At 40.5% G+C, this 22,187-nt stretch overlaps 1 protein-coding gene across 1 annotated transcript in view; it reads right to left on the bottom strand.

Moving 5' to 3' along the window:
* Window positions 1-13,610: 13,610 nt before the first annotated feature.
* The window catches only part of nlgn3a (neuroligin 3a), a 241,061-nt gene continuing 232,484 nt past the window's right edge, over window positions 13,611-22,187 (bottom strand). The window contains exon 6 of the mRNA XM_041797607.1: window positions 13,611-14,469. Within this exon, the coding sequence (XP_041653541.1) occupies window positions 13,611-14,469 (859 nt within the window). The remainder of the gene's footprint in view (window positions 14,470-22,187) is intronic.

Below are 22,187 nucleotides of genomic sequence, written 5' to 3'. Positions count from 1 at the left end.
AAAAAGTACAATTCTTTGGTACTCAATTAAAAGTACAGTTACTCTGGTTACTTCAGTAAAAGTACCAGTCTACAAATCTACTCAAGTAAATGTAAAAAGTATTTCATTTAACGTTTAATTTAAGCACAGAGTACTGAGTTGTTAAGTAGAATACGTCTATATCATCAGATAGAATATGATGAAAGTCACATCTCCTTAAACACAGCAATATTGGCAGTTTAAATTAAACTCAGAGTTGAATTTAACACTTTAAAAGTGTCTATACTGCTCCACATGACATAAACTAAACTTAAACTATAACTTGTATCCTCTGACAAGAACAAAGCAGATAGTCAATCTTATAGAAAGGCAATTCATACTGATAAAGAATACTTAAGGAACACCTAAAGTCACCAGGGGCTGACTCTAACTCAGTGGATAACTTCACTCAAGATGAAAATGTGTCTCACATCAAAAACATCGACGGTCCACTGGGACATAAGCAAAAGATCCTCAACAGGTATAACTATACAACAGGCAACATCCAAACACAACCAAACACATCTTAACACTCTCCAAGGGCAGCATGGGAAACTCTGCAAACCCATTCCCCTAGATTTGAAATAGCAGTGGCAGAGCTCAGATCAAGGACTGATTTCAAAATGTACTCAAAAAAGTACAAGTTCCAAAAAAGACTACTCAATCACAGTACTTTGTGTAAATGTTATTAGTTACTTTCCACCCCTGATAATGAGTAAGCATCACAAAACAAGAATAAAATACAATAATAATAGTAGGACAGCTTGCAATGGCAGTTCATGCTTCCTTATGCTGCAGTCATTGACATAACATCAGTTTCCAAAGCAAAGAAAGCAATTCAATTCAATTAAAAAACTTGAATAAAGGCTATCTCTAGCTTTAAAAACCTCTGGAAACATTTGAGTTAATGAAAGTACCTAACTAGACACCAATAGGAACATAGAAGTTATTTTAATTAACACAGACATTTCAGTGCAAAAAATCTACATATTGCACCTCTGAGCATTGTTTTGAGCTGTTTATAAACAAAAGTGGCTGAATGCACCTCTATTTTATGATAATCCACATCAAATCCCTATTAAGAAAACAAATTTATCTTCAAAAGGAGTTTTGTAAAAGCATTTTAAGGTCACATTTATTAAAACTTCTGATTAAATATTAATAGCATTGGCCTATTTGGGCAAACATCTGTTCAAATTTGTCAAAAATTGGAGAAATCACAGCACAGGACCAACATTTAGGCCTCACTGACAAATGAACATCTCTGCCTCTCGGGGTAAAAAATAGGCTTAACTTCAAAGGATGTTTCAGGAGGAAAAAAATAGTGCAGATTTTTTTTGGAGTAAGCTCAGATATTGAAGTCAAACTCACAGTGTATTTGATCTGAAAGATCTGTGAAAAGCCTGGTGGCCTGGATTAGCACTTAAGATCAAATTGGTGCCACTGAGAGTCATTGTAATGTGATCTAAGTGATAAGATACTTTAAGGGCAGTCCTTTGGGAGTCTTCTGCAGTCTCTGCTGCAGAAGTAACAGCAGCTCAGGCTGGCGAGTTCAGACGCCAAAGATCCACTGACGCAACCCATCCCCTGCTACCAGTAACCCACATCTGAGAAAGGCATTAGTGGACTGCCATCTGATGGTGAACTCCAGCTGATGCAACGGGGAGATATCGCCGGGCCTGGCCTCAGCCAGCATGGAACGACTCTGCAAAATGGCTCTGAATCTGCAAGATAACGCTGTGAATTATGTGGGAGTTAAAGCTGAAAAGAAGCCTCCTAGAAGTTGTGCAACTTCACAAAACCAGCCGTCAGAAGTGGATCAGCTGGAAGAAAAAATGAGGCGTCAAACAGCGTCTTTGCGGTAACAAGGTTTTCTGGACAGGAAACAGGATAGATACAGTAAAAAGAGTCTGGATGTGCTTGTTTCCTGCAGTTGTTAACTTCCCTCAGACACACTGGGAGCACACACTCTTTAGTCCCAGCAGTCTCTGTGGTATCTCCATGCCATCCATCTTACACAGGCCAGATCATTATGCAGTCGACAAGCAGCTTTAGGCCTGAGGCAGGTGGGACTGCTTGTACCAGATGAACTATAGGCTGCTACTGTTCTTTAGTTGCCCTCCGTAAAGCCAAACAAGCCCCCTTTACTGTTGAATAGCACATTAAACTCGACCTTGTTCTATTCTTGCAGTGCTGCTGGAGTTTGTTGCACCCAAAGCTGCATTTAAGGATGCGGCTGGTGTTATTTTATCTTTTTATTTTTACCAACAAATCCCAGTAAAAGCCCAAAAACAGCAATGAATTTATTCCGCTAACAAGTGCTGTCTGAGTAGCCACACAGCTTTTAGCTTCAGCTTCTGTGCCACAAAAGTCCATCAGCATCCAGAACCCATTAAAAACACATAAAACAGCCAATCCAGTGGGTGATACTCCAGTTTTCGCTGCACCATTTTCTCTGGACAGGAGCACCATGTTGAGCGAAAGTCACCGAGCATGCTGGGAAGATGTGGCTCCCTGCCTCACTAGTTTGATGAGCTATGAGAAAAAGCGTCTGTGTTCATTGTAATTAAAGAACATGTCACCCATTGCACCAGCAAAGCTCTTTTTTGGCTCTATTTTCTGGTTTTAATGGTGTTTGGATGAATGTGAGTCAATCAGCGCAGGCGTATGCTACATCTGGCTGTGGCTCCACACTCAGCACTTGTTAGCAGGATAAATTCAGTGTTGGATTTCTTTTTTTTTATTTGGATAGTATAAATTTATTAAAAAGTTACAATATGTCAGATTTATCCTTTAATGCAAAATCTGTGTTTCTTTTTTTGCAGCACTTACAAAGATTTTCTCTTGGCTTGTGCTGCACTCTGCAATCATGTCGAAGGATGAAAAATATACCAAACACTATTATCAGTGCTAAACTTGCTCTTTGTATGCCAACTAAAATGAATGCCATGCTCTGTATTCATGAAAGCACAATAAGATACAGAAAGAATAGATATTTTATTTTGTTTACTCCAGTTCTCGATTATAAATACATTCTATGGACATAAACATAGAAGTAACAGGGCATCTTTAGTAATCTGTACAATAACACTGAAATAACAGAGATTTACCAGGATGTGTTTTAGCTCAGAAAACATTTTTTGTTGATTTCAGTCATAAATTATGGTGAAAAAAACATCTGGGTTTTGATGTAGCCATTATAAGCTCCAGTGCATGATGTTCCTCTTTAGGAAAAACCTGAAAAATATCCCAGTGATTTGTCAATGCTCTGCGGTAACAAAGAGAAACTGTCAAGAGAGTGTTTTTCACATGGAAATAACAGATTATTGATGTTTTGTCAAAATGCAGAGTGATTTCCCTTTGGAGAAAAACAGGCTATTTAAATTAAACTGAAAGAGATTTTTGGTTCAGTGGCTGGTTCTACCCCGCTTCCCCATAAGTGATGTCAATTAGCTTCTTAGTCAGCAGAGGAATGTACTAACTCAAGAAAATTAGACCTTAAATGACTTGAAATGAGCGCCTAGTCCAGATTATGGCACTTACAAAGCAGCAGGAAGAGAAAATGGGCAAGTCATGTCCGTGCGAGACAGAGTAATGGCTGCACAGATTGCATTTTGTGCGCGGGAGGATAAAAAGAGCCAAAAAAAGAAAGAGAGGAAGAAGGGACAAAGACAAATGAAACACAGGGAGATGAGGGTGAGAGGAAATGCAGGTAAGAACACGTTTACCACAGTAGAAATAAAACACTTAATATCTGCTCACACGGACGCCCACACTCACAGCCACGCACACACTACTGCATCTTTCTCTCCCAGCGGGTGGCACTGTGTAATTTGGCACATCCATTTCCTACTCCGGGTTTGTCTTCACTGCTGTCGAGGCAGTCACAAACCCCACTGGGATATTCCAGCCAATCCTTGAAGATGTCACGAGAGAGACACACTCACTGAGCTGCAAACAACTCGACTGTGGAGAAATGTCCAGCTCCTAACTGTCTCATTTTTCCACTGCTGGTGACTCTTGTCAAAGGACGTTTGGACTAATTTAATCAAGCCCTATACATTCTTGATAGCTGAAAGAAGTTGACCCTGTTTTCTTGTAGTGCAGTCTCTTGGTCTGGGTCTTAATTATGTGGATCCTGAACTGTGTCCCCAAGGCCGCCGGGTCTCCCCTTGCCAGCTCTCAGTGACATCTGCTCTGCTTTAACAGCATATGGGAAAATTACATGGCAAAAAACAAGTTGCCCTCCCCTGACATTTCCTCCCTTTGATAGTTTGCTCTCAACTTCAGCACTCAATTTTAGCTCACTGCGACTCTGTATGAGTGTGTGTGCTGGAGCCAATGGAAACTGACCCCCCACCGCTGCAGACGGATGAGACGAGGAGACAGGCTACTCTGACTCATGACCTGTCTTAACACACTGCCTCATCTGAATCAAAACCAAATTAAGCACAAAGAGTTGTGGTACTTTCATTCTATTTTTTTCAGGTATCGTTGTAAAATTTTATGCAACTTGTGTCCAAATTGAATCACCCTAAGTGGATGCACCTGCTTTGACTAAAAAGAAACATTCTGTAATGATGAATCAAATAGTTAAGAACAGATGAGAAAAATATATTTAAATCTAACTGTTCAATTACATTAGAATACACTTGCAATCACCTGATTTTATATATATATACATATATATATATATATATATGAAAGAGCAATTTTAGTACTTCATTGTTCTTAACCAACTTTGTCATGTGTGTTGGTGCTCAACAAATTTTTTAGAAATACTTCAGGACAGCACAAGTCTTCTTTTAATGGCAAATACACATTTTTGAAACATCAATAAAGGTTGATATTTAAGTTATTGGAGTGCATTCCTGTGGTATTTTTAACTCCTGTTTAAAAAATCTAGCTAGCGGAATGCTAACTTTGTCCACCATTAGGTGTTTTTAGGATGTACGAAGGGTTCTGTTCAGAAAAACTGCCTTGTGTCTAGAAATGACATGAAAAGAGCAGTTAAAGCAACAGTATGTAGGAATGGGTTTGATGCTCTTTGGCGCCTACCAAAGGCCTCTGAGTGCAACTGCACTATTGTAAAACAGTGCAAGTCATTGTGAGAAGATGAACCATGCTGTCAGACTAGGTACAGTATTATTACAGCACACCATGGCAAATGGCTGCATGGGAGACGCTGATTTAAAAGCTAATTAATTGGACCATTTAAAACTTAAACCAATTTGAAGATCAGCAAGGTCACCGAGGTCCAGCCAATTGGTGCTAATAGTCTCACAGCTTATGAAATGATCACCTGAGCGCAGTGAATGTGTCTCAAGTGATTGTAGTAAAGATACCTGTGTTTGGAAGGTCCAGTCACTGGTTAATCAGTATTCCTGGTTACCATTAAACCAAATCCAAGGATTGATACAAACATTGATACAACATTTTTCCAAGGCATCAAACAGAGTTCATTTAAATCCATCATCAAAAAAATGAAAGAAATATGGCACATGTGTAAATACGCCTAGATGCAGCCGTCCTCACAAACCAAATGACTGTGCAAGAAGAAGACTACAGAGCCACCAAGACACCTATGACTACTCTGAAAGAATTACAAGCTTCAGCAGCTGAGATGGGAGAGACTCTGCAGACAACAACTAATGACCGAGTTCTTCAGCAGTCAAATCTTTATGGGAGAGTTGCAAAGAAAAAGCCACTGTTCTGCCAAAAGGCATATGGGAGACTTTATGGTCAAGTGTAGGAATGTTCTTTGGTCTGATGAGACCAAAACGGTGCTTTTGGCCATTAGACAAGACCTTATGTTTGGCAGACACCAAACACTGCACATTACAACAATTACACCATCTCCACAGTAAAGAGAGAAGGTGGCAGCATCATGCTGTGGGGATGCTTCTCAGCAGCTGTCCTTGAAAAGCTTGTAAAGGTAGATGGTAAAACAAATGCAGAAAAATATATGAAAATCCTGGAGAACAATATTATTCATTCAGCAAGAGAACTGAGGCCTGGGAGAAGATCTTCCAAAATTACAGTGTCCAGATCTGCAAGCCTGATTGAGACCTGTCCACACAGACTCAGGGCTGTGATTGAAGCCAAAGGTGGATGTACTAAATACCAACTTATCTGTTTTTACTTTGAAATTAAAGAGGTTTTTTAGTCAAAAAAGCCAAATTATATTGATCATGATTGATTCATAAAATCAATAAAAGGGTTAAGACATCCAAGGAGGTGAATACTTTTTATAGGCACTGAATTTCTGGCATATGGATTTCTGACGCTGATAATAAAACAGCCAAAAGTTAAATGATAATCTGTTATAAATAATATCTGCAGTGATGTTTGTCCACAATGTGTGGATTGGCGCTGTTAAGCTGTAAACACTTCATGCAAAAAACCCACAGCCTTCTGCCAAAGTTACATAGTGCTGAAAACAGAAGATCAGGGTGCTCTGTAAAAATGAGATACACACCATTCTCCCCAGCGAAGTTGTTAGATTGACTGTTAAAGTTATGTGTTGTGGTGGAAAAATTACATTTTATTAAATTCAAAACCATGAATGTTTTTTATTACTGGAACTACTTGATACCAACATAATAGTCCCTAAAACACTTGATCTCTATCCTAAAGAATGTGCTCTGAGGATTTTCTACAGCAACAAGGACGTCTTTTCTCACTCTGGAATTAAGTGTCACATTTTTTTGAAAAAAAAAAAAAAAAAAAAAAAAAAAAGTCACATTTCAATGCTTGGAGTCCCACAGAAAAATCCATCAGCTTCCATTGAAGTGAAGAGGACATGAGGCAAGATGTTTTTGAACCTTGACAAAAAGTAAAAACAATTTTGAAAGGACAGATGTGTAGGATGTAGAAGTGGTTTCAAGCAATAAAATAAATGTCAACAGTTTGGCGGGTTTTGTCAACTGCTGGCAGAGCTGAACCTCAATTTTTTCTACATTGATTCATCCTTGAGGATGAAGTTGACTTGTCAGTCAGATCTCTGCATTCATGTTATTCAGCAGCGTCACTTTGCACAGTGAAATGCTCTGACAGAAAAGAGGAACTTAAAAGAATATTTCTGTATTTTTGAAGATGGACTGTATGAGGTACTTTGCAATTGTAGTGGCATCGGCCTCCAGTGATTTCAGTGAGTGTTTCCCATTTAAGAAGACTTGCTGGTTGTACTGGCAGGGAAGTAAGTATATATAGTGCTACAGTTGCTCCATGTAATTTAGCAAGTCTTAGGCTATGAGACGTATTATTTTTCACCCAGAAAGCCTCTGTGCTTGGCAATATTTTGCAAAAAAGCTTCGGCTACCAGCGTATCTGATCAGCTATATGAGTCTGCAGGCTTCTTTAGAGGAAACAACAACAAACTAAAGTAAAACAAGGCTGAAATGAGCCATTTTAACTCAAGTGATGATGACATGCTGTGGATACTCGGGGATACTCCTATGTCCTGGAGCACACGGAAGGACAACTTCTGCAGATGGAGACTCAGCGGGAAGAGAGAGAAAATCTTAAGTGGAGACTGGTTAGCAGGAAAGATCCCTAGTTACCTTGTTGGGAGGTGTGCAAGCTTTGAGCCCATGCCTACGACCACAGAGCTACTCTTGTCACAAGTGGGAGTTCACAACACTTCTTTTCTGGCCATTGATTGAGGATAGCGACCCACATATGCTTGCAGCCTGCATCACTGCGCATCTAGAGTTCCCTGTGTTACTTAACTCTAGTGTTTTATGAACCTTTTTCAACTTTCGGGAGATAAATTGGCCAAACTGAGCCTGACCAGAAAGGCTGATTGAAAATTTGTCATCCAAGTAAGTTTAACAAAAATAATGTGTCAGCTGTTGAAGTGGAAAGCTAAAATAACTTGTTTTAGATTTGTAACTTCATGTTTCCCCTGAAAAAGCATGCAGACTCAGGTGATCAGATATGCTGAGGTGGAAGAACAGCAGGAAATAGAACCAAACACAGAGGCTTTCTGGTTGCAAAATGAAATGTGCCAATAATTTCAGAGCCAACAAGTATTTTTTGGCCCATTTTGACCTAAAACTTGCAAAACTATTAGGAAAACATGTACCCCTCTGTTGCACAATATAGCCTAGCTTCCCAAAGCATGTCCTATTTAAAGGGACAATGCACGATGAAATCACTCCAGGGTAATGCCACTACTATTACCAACTACTTTATACAACCCAACTTCAAAAACATCAGATAACCTCTTTTAAGAATCTACTTTTGTTGTTTACAAGGTTACTACCAGGAGTACAATGAAGTCTCATCTTTGAAACAAACCAATGTGGTGATTTTACCTGAAGCTGAATGATGAAGTTAAAAGTGAAAAATCTGCTTTTTCCCTTCAACAGTTCAGTGGAAAAACACCATGAGAGGCAGAAAGATGAGCTGTCATTTGCTTGTTTAAAGGGGCTTATGGTAAAGAGTCTATCAGTGTTCAACTTAAACATGGTTTTCACAGGAGCTGAATGATAGGTAGAGGCCGCCTCCTCTGCAGAACAAAAACACATGCTTACTAAAACCAGAAAAAACACTGAATAAAGCTGTTTCAAATTAAAACTTGGTGTTTCTCTGTCGGTCTTTGGAGAATCCATTCATAGGGCTAGAAATATCAGAAATACAGCAATGCATATTGGCTTATGATGTCTTCAGGATGTAGTGACACGCTGTTTTTTTAGTGGCAACCACCATCATCACTACATCTTGTAGGTGCATTGATGTATTTTTAATACTTTCAGCCTATCAATTAAAAATGTTTACATTTTTAAAATTATCTTTAGTGCATGGATCTAGATCATTCATATTATCATTTCAGTTTATCATTTATATACCCCCCCCCCATATGTGAAGTATTCCAACATTTTTAAACATAGTACTGTCATTTGGACAGCTTCGTCTGTACTGTGCCGTCACAAGATTCATTGATTAGATTTGACACTCAGTGCACTGTAGGATGACAGAGACTGATGAGTGCCAAAGCTCAAGCACCAGCAATGATATTGCAGAGCTCTATGCACTCATATTAAGTTCAGGGGATTTAATGAAATGACACTGGGAAAAAAGAGGGAAGGAAGCCCTTGTTGATATGGTTCAACATAAAGGTGAACTTCTCTGGAAGCTGATGCAGGATTTATTCTAAGATTGTGCACAAGGGAGAATCAGTCACACATGTTTGATGTAGTTTGATATCCATAGTTTAGTTTTCATAACCCAGTGGAGTTTTTAATTGTTTCTTTTATCTTACTTTCAGAAGGACTTTTCATCTTCTTTTTTTTATTACAAACCTTAAGGCTATTTGTACAGAGTCACGTGTTGCAGTATGGTTTAAAGTGAGAAGTGGGCTATGGGTCTACCAATATTGTTTGTTTTAGGGATGATTATTAGTAGTTCCTAAGACCAATAAGCATTTATCTTGACATACAAAATGTATTTTATTTGGCAAAAGCAAAACTGCAAGATCAAAAAAATTAAGAATAAACGATGTAGTCCTAGCTCTATCGGCAATCGAAACGTCACAGAGCAACACAGTAACAGCAGGAAAACGAGGAGTGATACCATATGCTGACTATATCAGTGATACCCAGGTTTAAATGTTGATTAGCTAGTACTCATTTGACATCTAGAGAAGACAGTGGAAAGAGTCAGAGTCAGAGGTCAAAGAGTGGGGGAGAGACATGCAGTAAAGGAGCCACATGCCAGACTTGAAGCTGGGCCACACACATACATGGAGCACGACCTAACTGCTAAGCCATCTTACTCCAGAGAGTAAAAATAAAGCCAGAAAGGAAGGCAGCCTTTGAAGTGTCACCTAAGTAGCATCTTTTTGATTCATTAAATTTATAAATGTATAAATACAGTGCAAATACCGATAATTGTCCAATAGCCAAATTTCAGCCTTAATGATTGGCCACATTTATAATCAGTTGACCTTTAAGATGAAAAGTTGAAATGCAGTATTTGAGCTCAGTGTTTCTTACATGTCTATTCAGTTCAGTCTTTCTTGCTTCTTATGGTCGAAAATAGCAGTTTTGCCTGAAAATCTATGTATTTTATGTCATTACTTAAATGGGCATATAGGGAAGTAACTCCCTGACAAAATACTGGGTTGTTTTAGCAAACAAAACTCTGGATGAAACCTCTTGGGGTCACTCTTCTAAGTTATATCAAAGGAGGTTGGATGTTTTGCATACAAACATATTCACGGAAATTCCTACCTTGTTAATGGTTTAACTCACATCCATCCATCCATCCATCCAGCCATCCATCCATCCCCCTCCTCACCCCCCAAATCCATTGGTTTACCCCAATTTTTGCATGCAGAACACAGTTGACTGACCACCAATCAACCATGGGGCTGTCATATAGTGGTAGGCAGTCCATTCCATCAGTTAACCTAATGATTATGGTTTTGACTGAGAGAGATTCAAACCAGGGACCTCTTGCTGTGAGGCGACAGCACAAACCACTGCACCGCCCTGCAGCTCTCAAGATAAAATGTAAAACATATGGCTTGGATAAATTAATCCAGTGTGTAGTTGGTGCTTATTTGATGCATCAATTAAATTAAAAGTTAAAATCAATCCCCTTTGTGCTGTTCTGAACCCAGCTTTTTCATTCATCCATAGAGTGACAAAAATGCTGAGATAGGCAAAGCAGGATGATAGCCTATACCCCCTAACTATGTTTTTACTAGTCACTTCATTCTGATACCAGTTCTGACCTGATGAACTAATCAAACTTGAATGAAATGATTTTTAAAAATCTTTTATAATTATTTATTTTTCATGTCTTTAATTTTGAAAGTCAGGATAGTGGTTACCTCCAGAAGCATGGGAGAGAGAGCTGCCAGCTTTAAGAACAACAACCCCTGTATGCAGTTCAGGCAGACATAACCACAATACTACTGGTGCTCCAATAAAAAAAGATATAATTAATTTCTGCAGATACATCCAGTCAAATCTTACACACTTGCCCTTTAAGTATTCCATGTGCATCAAATCTTTAATAACAGCTTTTATTAAAAAGGTTCTCATCTATTTAACATTCAGTAGTATTAATCTACTGAAGCACGCTTAGATTAATCTATACTCAAGACATGAACATCAGCACAGAAACTTTATTTAACCTTTCTGTATGAATGAGACAACACCAGGTAGAAACCACATGCTTAGTTCTTCAGACTTGCTGTGGCTTGGCTCCTGATGAGGAGGTCAGCCCCGTATAAAGCAAGAAGAGCAAAAACAAGATGACTCAGATCAGTCTCTGAGCATTTCCCCTCAAATACCCCGCCTCTCTCTCTGCTGGTGGCAGCATTGGTGATGAGCTTACCAGACTGTGCTCCCTGCTCTGCAGTGGCACCGATCAGTAAAGACAACACAGAAGTGAATCTAAGGTGGTAACACTTTTCTAGGATAGCGGGTCAAGTTGCTGCCATAACACTGAAGACAATCTGTACTACGCCCAGATGCCTAATGAAAATTGTCAGTTTTACTCGCAGAATCAATAACTCCAGTTTTCTCCCAGAGAATAACATATAATAGGATGCAGTGTGAGTACATCAAGGCAATCTCTTCACAATCTCCCATCGCTGCAGCACTACTTTGCATGAATTACAGTAAAATCTGGAGTTATGCACGCAGATAGGCCCCAAGCTGTTAGCCTGTTTTTCTCAAAGGTTTCAGCGAGAGAAAAGAAGAGAGGGAGAGGGAGAGAGGAAGAGGGTGGTAGAGAGGAAGTCCTGGGGGGAGACTTGCACTTGCTGCAAGAATTTTTTTTTTAACTCATTCAAAATGGAAATAATCGAAAGCTATAAAAGGGAGGAAAGAAACTTTGATCAAGAGAGGAGAAAGAAGTTTTGTGAAACTTTATATTCTTCATTTTTTTACAGTTTTAATTTGGCACATGGCACAATCAGCATGTATGCATCTGGTATACATAAATAAATATTAAATATTTTATACATAAATATACATATAGAGCTCTTAGAAAGACACCAGGGACGGTTTTAGCTTGGGATGTTACATAGAAGTCATTTGTGTTGCTGCTTTGTTGTCTGAACATTATTAAATGGGGGTGATATCTCCATAGAAGCCCTATACATATATGTATGTATGCCCATATTTATATATATATTCAAAGAAATACAAGAGTGCACTGATGTGGGTTTATCAGTGCAAACAGGCCACTGTCTGCTTTTGAAGAGGAACTCTTACAAAGTCAATGGAATCATGTCAGTTAGTTCAGTTGAATCTTTAGCTATTTTTTTCTCTTACACATAAAATAATAGACTTTTATTTTGTAATCTTTAAGCAAAATTAGACATATATAACTTTGAAAATAACAAAAGTGCTATTTCGCAAAGACAGACACCCAGAGACGCAGCAGAAACACTATTGGTGGTGAAACCAAAAAATCAACAACATGAGAAAGTACTCAGCCCCCACCCCCCCGTTGAAACCACATTATACAACCTACAAACAAAAAAACAGGTGCACGGACTCACACAGGCATACACGCATCCTCTCGCGCACACAATCTCACTCACTCACCACTTTTGCTTCTGCAAGTTCCGACAATGTGTCTCTTCCTTTATCTCAGCCTCTTCACCACGCCTGCACGCAGGGAACTGGAAATCATTTTCTCATGCACACAAACACACCGGTGCTCTAAGCAGCATGTGTACGTGCACACTTTTGTGTTGGAGATAATATCAGATAGCTTAACAGAGAAATTGGCTGTAAAAGATGCACTTTTTTTTCTTAACAAAACAATCACAGTAACATAGTATTTATCTCTGCCGTCTCATCTCTTGGCAAGAGCTGTCCCGGACAAATTATTTCTATACGAGATACAAAAAAAGTAACATCATTTGTGTTGCTGTTGTGTTGCAACAGAAAGAAAAATGAGTTGCCCAAAGTGGGTTTAAAAAAATCTCTACATCTGCATATCCTCTCAGTTCCCTTCCTGGTTTCAGTCTCTCATCTTTGAGTCTCGTCTGCTTGTAACACACTCCACTCGGAATAGTCTAGGGGAATAGAAATCATGACAAAAAAGAACAAGCTTTGTAAGGCATTGAAACGTAAAACAAAACAAAGAAGCAATTAAAAACATTTTGCGAATATTGACGTAGAGGCCATTGTTCGAGATGTGTCTCCCACAGGAGGAAGGAATGGGAAATAAAAAGCACTTCTCTTTGTTTTTGTTATGAATTCAAGAAAAAAAAGTGTTGATATCTTCTCAGTCTGCTTAAAAAGGCTTTTAAAATGATTACTTTAGAAAAAAACACTGCAGAAAGACCCCCTCCCCTTGATAAGGAGAAAGGGAGCAGTTTGATTTTGGCAGCTCTGCACAACTTGACATCCATAGAGAGCTCTCAGCAACTCTCCTCGTAGTAAAAGTCTAGTTAAATCTCTTCACGTTTTAATCCGACTCATGCCCTTCCCCTCCCCTCCCTCTGTAGCCCTCCCCCTCCCTGTGATATTTATAAAACACAATCCTCTCCTCCGTATCGTTCATCCTCCTGCTCCTCCTCCCCCCCTGCCTGCGCTGGCTGGCCCCCGGCCTCCTTAAAGCTATACGCGGGTGGTGGAGTGGGAGTGCGGCAGACCGGTGGAGTTGAATCCGGTTGTGAAAGTGTTGTAGGGGTGCAGGTTGGGCATGCCTACTAGAGAGTTGGGGATCATAGTGATGGTGTTAGGGGTCATGAGGGGGATGTCGTCCGGAGAGCGCCGCAGAGTGAGCGTGTAGTCAGGCAGCGAGGCTAAACGCAGAGTGCCCTCGTTGCTGTTCCCTGCCTCGCACTCGTGGTGCGTCTGGTTCATCTGCAGCGACATGATTTCCTCCTCTGGGGCGTGGTGGCCGATGTCATTTGAGGTGGTCTGGCGTTGAGGGCTCGGCTGCCCATGCCCGGAGTCCTGCCGCCGCTTATCCTTACGGTAATAGAGCGCCGCAAAGGCAAGCACATTCAGAAACAGGAGAGAAGCGCCGACGGCAATGGTGACGCTGAGCTCTGTGGAGTAATCCCTCGGGTTCTCCACCACCAGCGGCCCCGGCTCCTCATCGTCGCTCCACGAGTCTTTGTCCTCGCTGTTGTAGGCCGGTGACATGGGCGGCCGCTTGGTGTTGAATGGCCAGTTGGTCTTCCCGTTGGGCCTCTTGGTGGACAGGGTGTTCTGGGTGGTCTCCGGCGGGGGCACTTTGGTGGTGGTGGAGGTGTAGTGGAACATATCGTGGAGGTTGTACAGGTGGGGCACTAGGTGTTTCCAGAAGGCCACTTTGGTGGCGCGGTAATGGTCTCGCACGCGCGGCTTCAGGCCGATGTGCAGGTACAGCTGGTCTTGTGGGTTGTACTTGGACCAGGCCACCTCCTCGAAGCGGTTCGCCTTGGTGTGGATGAACTTTGTGTCCTGGGGAACAGGTTTGTTTGGATCACTGCAGACAGAAGAGACAGACAGAATAGTGTTAAATAAGATTCTTATGGTTCATTTAATTATTCATGCTCCCACATATATGAGGGGATGAGAAACCGCAAAGAAAACATAACCGTATCAGTCACAGCTTAGACTTCAGCGTGAAAGAGGTTCAGCCACTACAGGAGGAATTATTAATCTGGCGCCTACAAACAGACTAATCCTCAACAACCAACAGACTGCAAATAATTGATCCAGGTGCATGAAACACTTCCTGACTCTGATTTGTCCTATCAGTTCTTTCCTCTCTTATATCTATTTGCACCAAAACATCTCCCCGTCTCTTTCAGCCACCTCTTTGCTGTCACCGTGTGCCTCATCTCCTCCTCTCCCCCGTCCCCAGATGTTGTTCTTAATTCAGCTCAGATGCAGCCCACCCACAAAAACCAGGGCAGAGGCTTTTAAAGTAAACACATATGAATAAGTCAGCAGGCTTTAGGGCTCGCGTCAGGAGGCATCTTGTTGTTGATAATCCGACGCTGGTGGAGCCCCTCCGCTAATTGCTCAGGGAAGGCAGCACAGTGTGCGTCGGCTTCCAGTGTACTGATGTAAAGTGGACCATATTAATCAAGACAGGAGGAGGAAACTGCAGAGCCACGTGTGTGTGAGCGTGTGTTTGAACATGGGGATATTTGTGTGTGTGCGTGGAGACAAAAGCAGATGTGTGAGACTGAGCGAGACAACGCAGTTCCTCTTTTGATCTACAGGGTTCACTGTTCCACTTTTCACCGGATGGCCATTTCAATTAAATTGAAGCTATTGATTTATTGAATGAATTAACATATGGCAATCACACAACCCTTGTTGCCTTGTTGCCCTACAATGTCAGAAATGGAAGCTGTGCAGCCCGTGGCGCTGCTTTTGTTCCAGATGAAATGACTTTCTGCAGAGGAACCTGGAGAACGGCGCTGCTGCCTTGAGAACACAATAATTGATGTTGCAGCCTAGAAGTTAAAAACAGTGTTGTCGCAAGGAGGAAAAAGGCTCTGCGCGACATTTCTCTAAATGTCAGGAAATATCCCTTTTTGGGTACGGGTGTGATGCCAGTGGCAGGCAAAGTTCAAATTTAGGGGATATAGCGGCTGAAAAATCTCCAACCACAGCCAAGAGAATTAAAAGCTGTGCCAGAAGAATTCACCCTCCGTCTTCCCCTCCTGTTCCTTTCTCTGCTGTCAATTTTTCTTTTTCAGGTCAGTGCTTCTGGGAGAGAGAAGGAAGGAGAGAGAAAGAAAGAGAGGGAGGGAGGTAAAGCAAATTGAGATGGCTGGAGCTGAATCCCTGGACCTGGGCCGGTGTCAGCAGAGCAGCCCGTAAATAACCTCTTTTATTAGGCCCGTAATGATCCCCAATGAATATTGACAGCCAGACTATGATGACTTTGTAGCTGAATATCAGTAATTAAGTTTCAAAGGAGTGGGTGGTGGAGGTAAGGTCATATTGATCTCCCTGTGCACAACATGCCAGAGAACAGGACGTCAATGGAGCAGCCGGAGACGTGGTTGTCTGCAGCCTGCGTGCCTCATGAATCCTCATGGCGGTGCAGTTTGTGCCGCCACACATGCACACATTTTCTCCCCATCGTCTCTCTTTCTCACACGTATGCATACACGTACATGACAACAATAGCAGAGGATGGTGCAATCGGAGTTAATAGGAATTCTGGGCATTTCCATAACACTGCAAAGGCGCTCTTTTCAGGAGGGTCAATTTGCAGAGTTGTGGTGGTAGAAATATTGAAAAGGTGCTTGGACAGATCTCACCAAACAAACGATTTGTGTGTGTATATGTGTGTGTTCAGGGGGCAGACAGGTTAGAAAAGCTCTTTTGTGGCTGGCTGGCTGGTTCACTGCGAGTGAAGATGAATAATTTAAGGAACACAAAGAAATCAATGTGGCATCTTTAGTTAATTTGATTTGCCGCATTAGAGAACAACTGGCTGCCTTATCTAATTACACACACATATGCTTGGGTAATTGTTGCAAAGTCAATAGTAAACAGGCTACATTCCTTTGAACACTTTCTACCACTGCTGCTCAACTTTGGGCTGCACGCTGGCTTTGAAGTGCTGCCCTGAGCTGTAGAGTCTGAGCGAATGATCTGAGCTCGCTGTGTTTGCCGCTCAGCGTGGTGAGGGCTTCGAGGTTACCCTGCTCGATTTGGACTGGGGGCGTACTGGGTACTGTGTGATGCAATGTAGTCAGATCCACTTTATAATATTTCCTGGCTGTATTGCTGTGTTTTCCTGTCTGAACTGGATAAGATAAAGTGGAAGTTTTGCCTACATTTTCAGGGGGAAAACACAGGTAGTTCAACTTTTAACCTGCACAGAATAAACAACTCAATCTTCATGGGAAGTGTATCCACATTTAATTTTGAAAATTTAACGCTGAGCCCAGACTGATTTTTTAAAAAATCTTTGCAGATGCTGAAAATGTGATAAACCTATATTATAAATCCCAGCATGAACATATGACGACTGTGGCTTAGATAGAGTCGGTTGTCTCTCAATCAGAAGGTTGTGGGGTCGGGTCGTAGTGTCCTTGGGCACACTGACAACTCTAATTTGCTCCTACTGCTTCATCAGTGGCATGTAAATGGGTATGGACACCATGGTAAATGGACTTGAGCTTCCCATACCATCCCACTTTTTGGCACCCTTCCATAGGGGGGGCCAATCTTATGTTGTATAAACGGTTATAGACTGGATACATTCGCATATTAACTTATCGTTACAACTCAAAATGTTTCTGTACATGTGTTCCATCAGCTGAGGATCTGTGCTGACTGTGGTTGACATCATTAAGATGTAGTTATTTTTTTTAAAAAGCTATTTCAGCTGAAATAAAGCTGTTTACTGCTTATTCCTTTCTGTCACCCATCCTTTCTACAAATCAGCAGCTGGACCAGCAGACTCACGCTACATGTGATTTCACATTCATAGCCTATACAGCCTGCCCACCAAGTGAAGAAACTCAAACTATTTTGATGTTTAGCGTACCCTACTCAATCAAACTGGTCCACCTGGTGGAAAGGCAGCTATAGATGTCTTGGTGGCCTCTCTCATTAGACCCTTTCCTGCACGGTCACTCTGTTTGTGTGAACAGCCTGATCTAGGCAGATTTACATGTGCGCCATATTTCTTCCATTTCTTGATGATGGTTTTAACTGAACTTCAGTGCCTTGGAATTTTTTTATATCCATCCCCTGACATCTATTTTTTCAATAACCTTTTCTCTGAGTTGTTTGGAGTGTTCTTGTTTCAATCACTTGAGACACACTGACTGCACTCAGGTGATTCCTGTTTCACTAATGGTGAGACTATTAGCACTAATTGGCTGGACCTTTGTTAAATTAGGTACTTTAAGAAGAAAAAGATTAGATAAAAAAAGATTTAAGATTAAACTTAAAAGTTTCTTTTATTGTCAAAAAAGCCAAATTATATTGACCATGACTGATTTATAAAATTGATACGAGGGTAAAACATCCAAGAGGGTAAATACTTTTTATAGGTACAAGCTTAAGTCCACTTAACATGAATACAAATAATGACAGATGAAACGTTTTTGTTCCAGTAGAGTGTAGAGAGAAATGACATGACAAAAACAACACAACACACACAAAACAGATTATGTCCACAAACAGCCAGAATCTCAGCGCTTAAAGGTGGAAATCTTGTTTACCCACTCTCACTGACTTCTCAGTCCTCTCTCCTCAGATGGTAAAGGCAACAAAAAAAGTCGCTCTGTAAGGCATTACCCCTAACACTGCTAAGAATTATGGATTCGTTAACTAAAAATGCAGAATCATGTAAATGTCTCAGTCTGTACTCAGTGGGCCAGTGGTGATGGGAATAACTGGTCTTCAAATCTGTTTATCTCGTAATGACCCTCACTCCCTGAAGCAGCAGAAGTTGAGAGACAATGTGGGAATGAAGGTCCATTTTTAAGTGAACTGAATATGCAAGATGGCCTCACTTGTCGTTGCTTATACTGCATGGTGGTGAATTTTTGCTGGATAGGCTGCTTTAAAAATGCACAGGATAATTAAGAGTATTCTCCCTTCTTTAAGCACCACTACACTTAAAGTATGATGCCATGGAGACAGCATTAACAATGACCGTACACATTACAACAAGGCAGCAACCTCAAGTGTTGAAAAAGGAAGCAAGCACTGAAGTGCAAAAGCTGCGGTTCCTCAAATATCCACTTGAGGCTGGCCTCAAAAGCCCTGATGTCTCTTTAGGTCCCATATTAGAATGTGGATTTTTTTTAACAGAAGTGACCATGTTGACTGACTGGTTAAAATGTTTTTGGTCTGAATAGCTCATTCCTCCATTGACGCACATCCTACAGGGTGAATCATTTATAACCCTTTTCTGAAAAATTATTTTATGAAGCATAAGAGTTATGTGTAATTAGAGGCATGATTGAGTTGACCTTCAAAGTCAGGTTAGACAGATTTCCATTATTAAAAAAGGAGACAGCAGATTCATTTAAACCTTCTATGCTCATGGAATGGACTTCGTTAAAAAGAGGGAAACGTGAGACCAACGACTTTGTATAAAAGATCAAGGTTCAGGCACTCAAAATGATTTAGAAACATGAAAGATCTGTGATTCATAGGGCTAAAAATATTTTAAAAATACAACCCTCTCCTGCCCCGCTGCACTATTTTGCTGTGTCCTCACAGAGAGGCGGTACCACATTTAACAGCTATTTACACTCGTATCAAAAACATATATTTAGAGGAAACAATTATATTTAGGAAACGCTGACTCTCCACAACTGCTGGCAAAGGCCCAAGGCAGGGGGAATCCTGGCCTGATCCATCTCTGGAGATCTAACCTCTAATGCATCGGTTCCCAACCTGGGGTAGGTGGGGGGTGTTGCCAAAGACCTTGGGGGGGGGGCAGGTCCTGTCTGCTCAGACGTCAAAAACTAAATGTGCACTTTTTTTTTTTTCAAAATCATGTTTAGAAAAATAATGTATGGCTGGCCATCCTAAGAAAAAAATAAGAATAAAGAGGATCCATTCATAAAAAAAAAGTTCACAGTTTTGAGTAAAAAGTTTACATTTTTTTAGAAAAAAAAAAGAAAAAATTAGCATGCAAAGTTGTAAAAATAAGAAACCCAACCAAAAATGTCAGACTTTAAAAATTCTTAATTTTGACATCATACATTATACAACATTTCAAGTTTTTAAAATCATATTTACAGAATTGTAACTGTTTTTATCTTTTTCTGATCATTAATATGCAAAACATTTATTTCCCGTATTTTTCTTCCTAGGAAATCAATCACTACTATACATTTTTGAGGTTGTGAAGTAGATAATAATATAGCTTTGAAAGTTTTTTCTTTATAAATGTGACACCTTTAAGGTCCCTCTAAAATGAAATCCAACTTTTGTGTCTTAACACACTAGATATGTTTGATAAGGTGCTGTAATCACTGGAAAACACTGAGATGTATGTGTGACTGAATTCTTGATTTAGACCATAAGTCTAAATTTTAGCAGGGCAAATATCTGAGAACATGACATCACCAGTCTTGATGGGGAATTACCCCGCCCCCCTAAGGCCACAATGACATAAAATCCCCCTGCAGTTCATCTCTATACAGTCTGTTGTTACCGGATTTTAATGCCTTTACTAAAATGTAACATTCTGTATTTTTGTTTATTGTGAGGTAAATTTCCCAATTCTATCAGCCACGGTGGCCTACAGGTCATTAAAGGCATCATAACAGAGCAATTTGTACCAGAAAACAGTAAATCTAATCCCCAACTTCTGTTGCTGCGCTCTGATCAGAAAGATTAATTAAAATGTGAGAGGATCGTATTTCTCGTGAGTGGATGTGGCTTCAGCTCATTCAACTGACATGCCCACACCATCCTAGAGCAGAATTTACAGACATATTTTTCATGATTTTGAAGTTTAATTTGATAAACTTAGAGATTGTTTTCATGACTGGTGGTTTATAATACAGCGGCCTGTCATACAACAAACCTAAAATCAAGATTTTTTAAATCACTTTACAGGGACTTCAACCTTTTGAAAGACCATTTTTTTTCTACTAAACATTTGAGGATTTTAAAACTTATCCTCAATAAAATAACTATGGTAAAAAAATATCAGAAAAATACTTTTCAAATCTATTTACATTGTTCATATTTGTATCAATTTCCAATTTTATTGCAAGATAGTGTCACATCAAAAGGTTAAAGTAATAGAACATTCTGATCCATTTTGGTTTGAAATAACCAGGAAACTCCCCCAACAAATTATAAGCTTCACAAAAATATAACATTCCCTCTTTAAAAACCAGAGCTTGATGTTTGTGCGCCTTTACTGTGCAGACTGCTTTAACTTGAGCTCCAAATGTGTGTGAACAGAGAAGTTCTGTTTCCCTCCCTGCTCTTACTATTAGTTTAAGTGTGAAACAATATAATGACTATGAAGTCAGCTGACACCAGTCACAGCTGAATACTCAGAGATACAGACTGAACAAAATAGAATTAAACAGGCTGGAAACATGACGATAAGATATCTACAGTCGGCTGATCTTGATGGGCTGAGCACTTTAAGAAGTGGAGAATTTTCATTACAGATAAAAAAACGAAAACACTCATTGAACATTATCTTAACCTGTCAGGAAGCGTTTGATGAGCTGAAAGGAATCTTTGAGAAGTGTGGGGGGCTAGTATGAAAATCAGCGTAGCCTGCTTATTTGATTTGCTAAAAAAGCCTTAAAATTAAAGCTGACACTTTTGCACTCAGCCCTTGTGGTCATTCTGTCATTTCTCAGGCAAATATTATGACAGTTCAGTGACCATTTGTCAAAAGTTGGTCACTGTATATGTTCAGCTCTTTGCCTCATTTTGGCTTGTATGAACAGTCCTGGCATAAATTGATGTTTGTGGTCCTTCTGGGCTTCCATAGCTGCATTAGCTGATAGCCGGCCACTTAATCCCGACGGTCATTGGAGCTGTGGCAGGCCTCCCAGCCAGAGAGGAGGGATTATTACACCCATAAAAGTGGGTGTTTTAATGGCCTTTCAGCTTTCCTCTGATGTGTTCATACTGGTGTGTGCCACCATAAACCATAGCCTTCATCTCCTCCTCCTCCTCCTCCTCCTCGTCATGATGACCTCCTGACCACTGCTAACCTTGGGCTGCCATGCGTGTTTAACTGCTCCCATGTGTTTGTGTCTGTGATTGACTGGGAGTTTGTGTGTGCGTGCTTCATCTCTTGCCTGTCACATTGTGTACCTGTGTTTGAATTTGCAGTGTTTCGTGGTGTGATGGCCTCTGGGGCTGTACGTGTACTCCACTTGAACGCAAAGCATGTCAGATTTCACAAAGCGGTACATGCTGTGTAGTGATGATGACGACGAGCCTCTCCAGGCTGATAAAAGACAAAGCTCTGTGTTACTGTAAGTCTTCCATAAGATGCCGGCGCCACCCGGTTGACAGACACACACTCCCAGCTCTACCTACACACGAGGAAGAACAGAACCTGGGCTCATTACCTATTCCAAGCTCTGTCTGCAAGCACCGATGTAAAAGGTAGATAAGGGGGAAGAATGAATATCATTTTCTTTCTTTTTTTTCATTTCCCATGTACCTCCTTCCCCTTTTCATCCTGATGTAATTTGAAGCGCTTGAATGATCATAGACCTA

Source organism: Cheilinus undulatus, linkage group 10 (assembly GCF_018320785.1).
Source record: "Cheilinus undulatus linkage group 10, ASM1832078v1, whole genome shotgun sequence".
Classification (NCBI taxonomy): Eukaryota; Metazoa; Chordata; class Actinopteri; order Labriformes; family Labridae; genus Cheilinus; species Cheilinus undulatus.
Note: the sequence above shows the minus strand (reverse complement) of the source record. Positions and strands in the feature narration are given on the sequence as shown.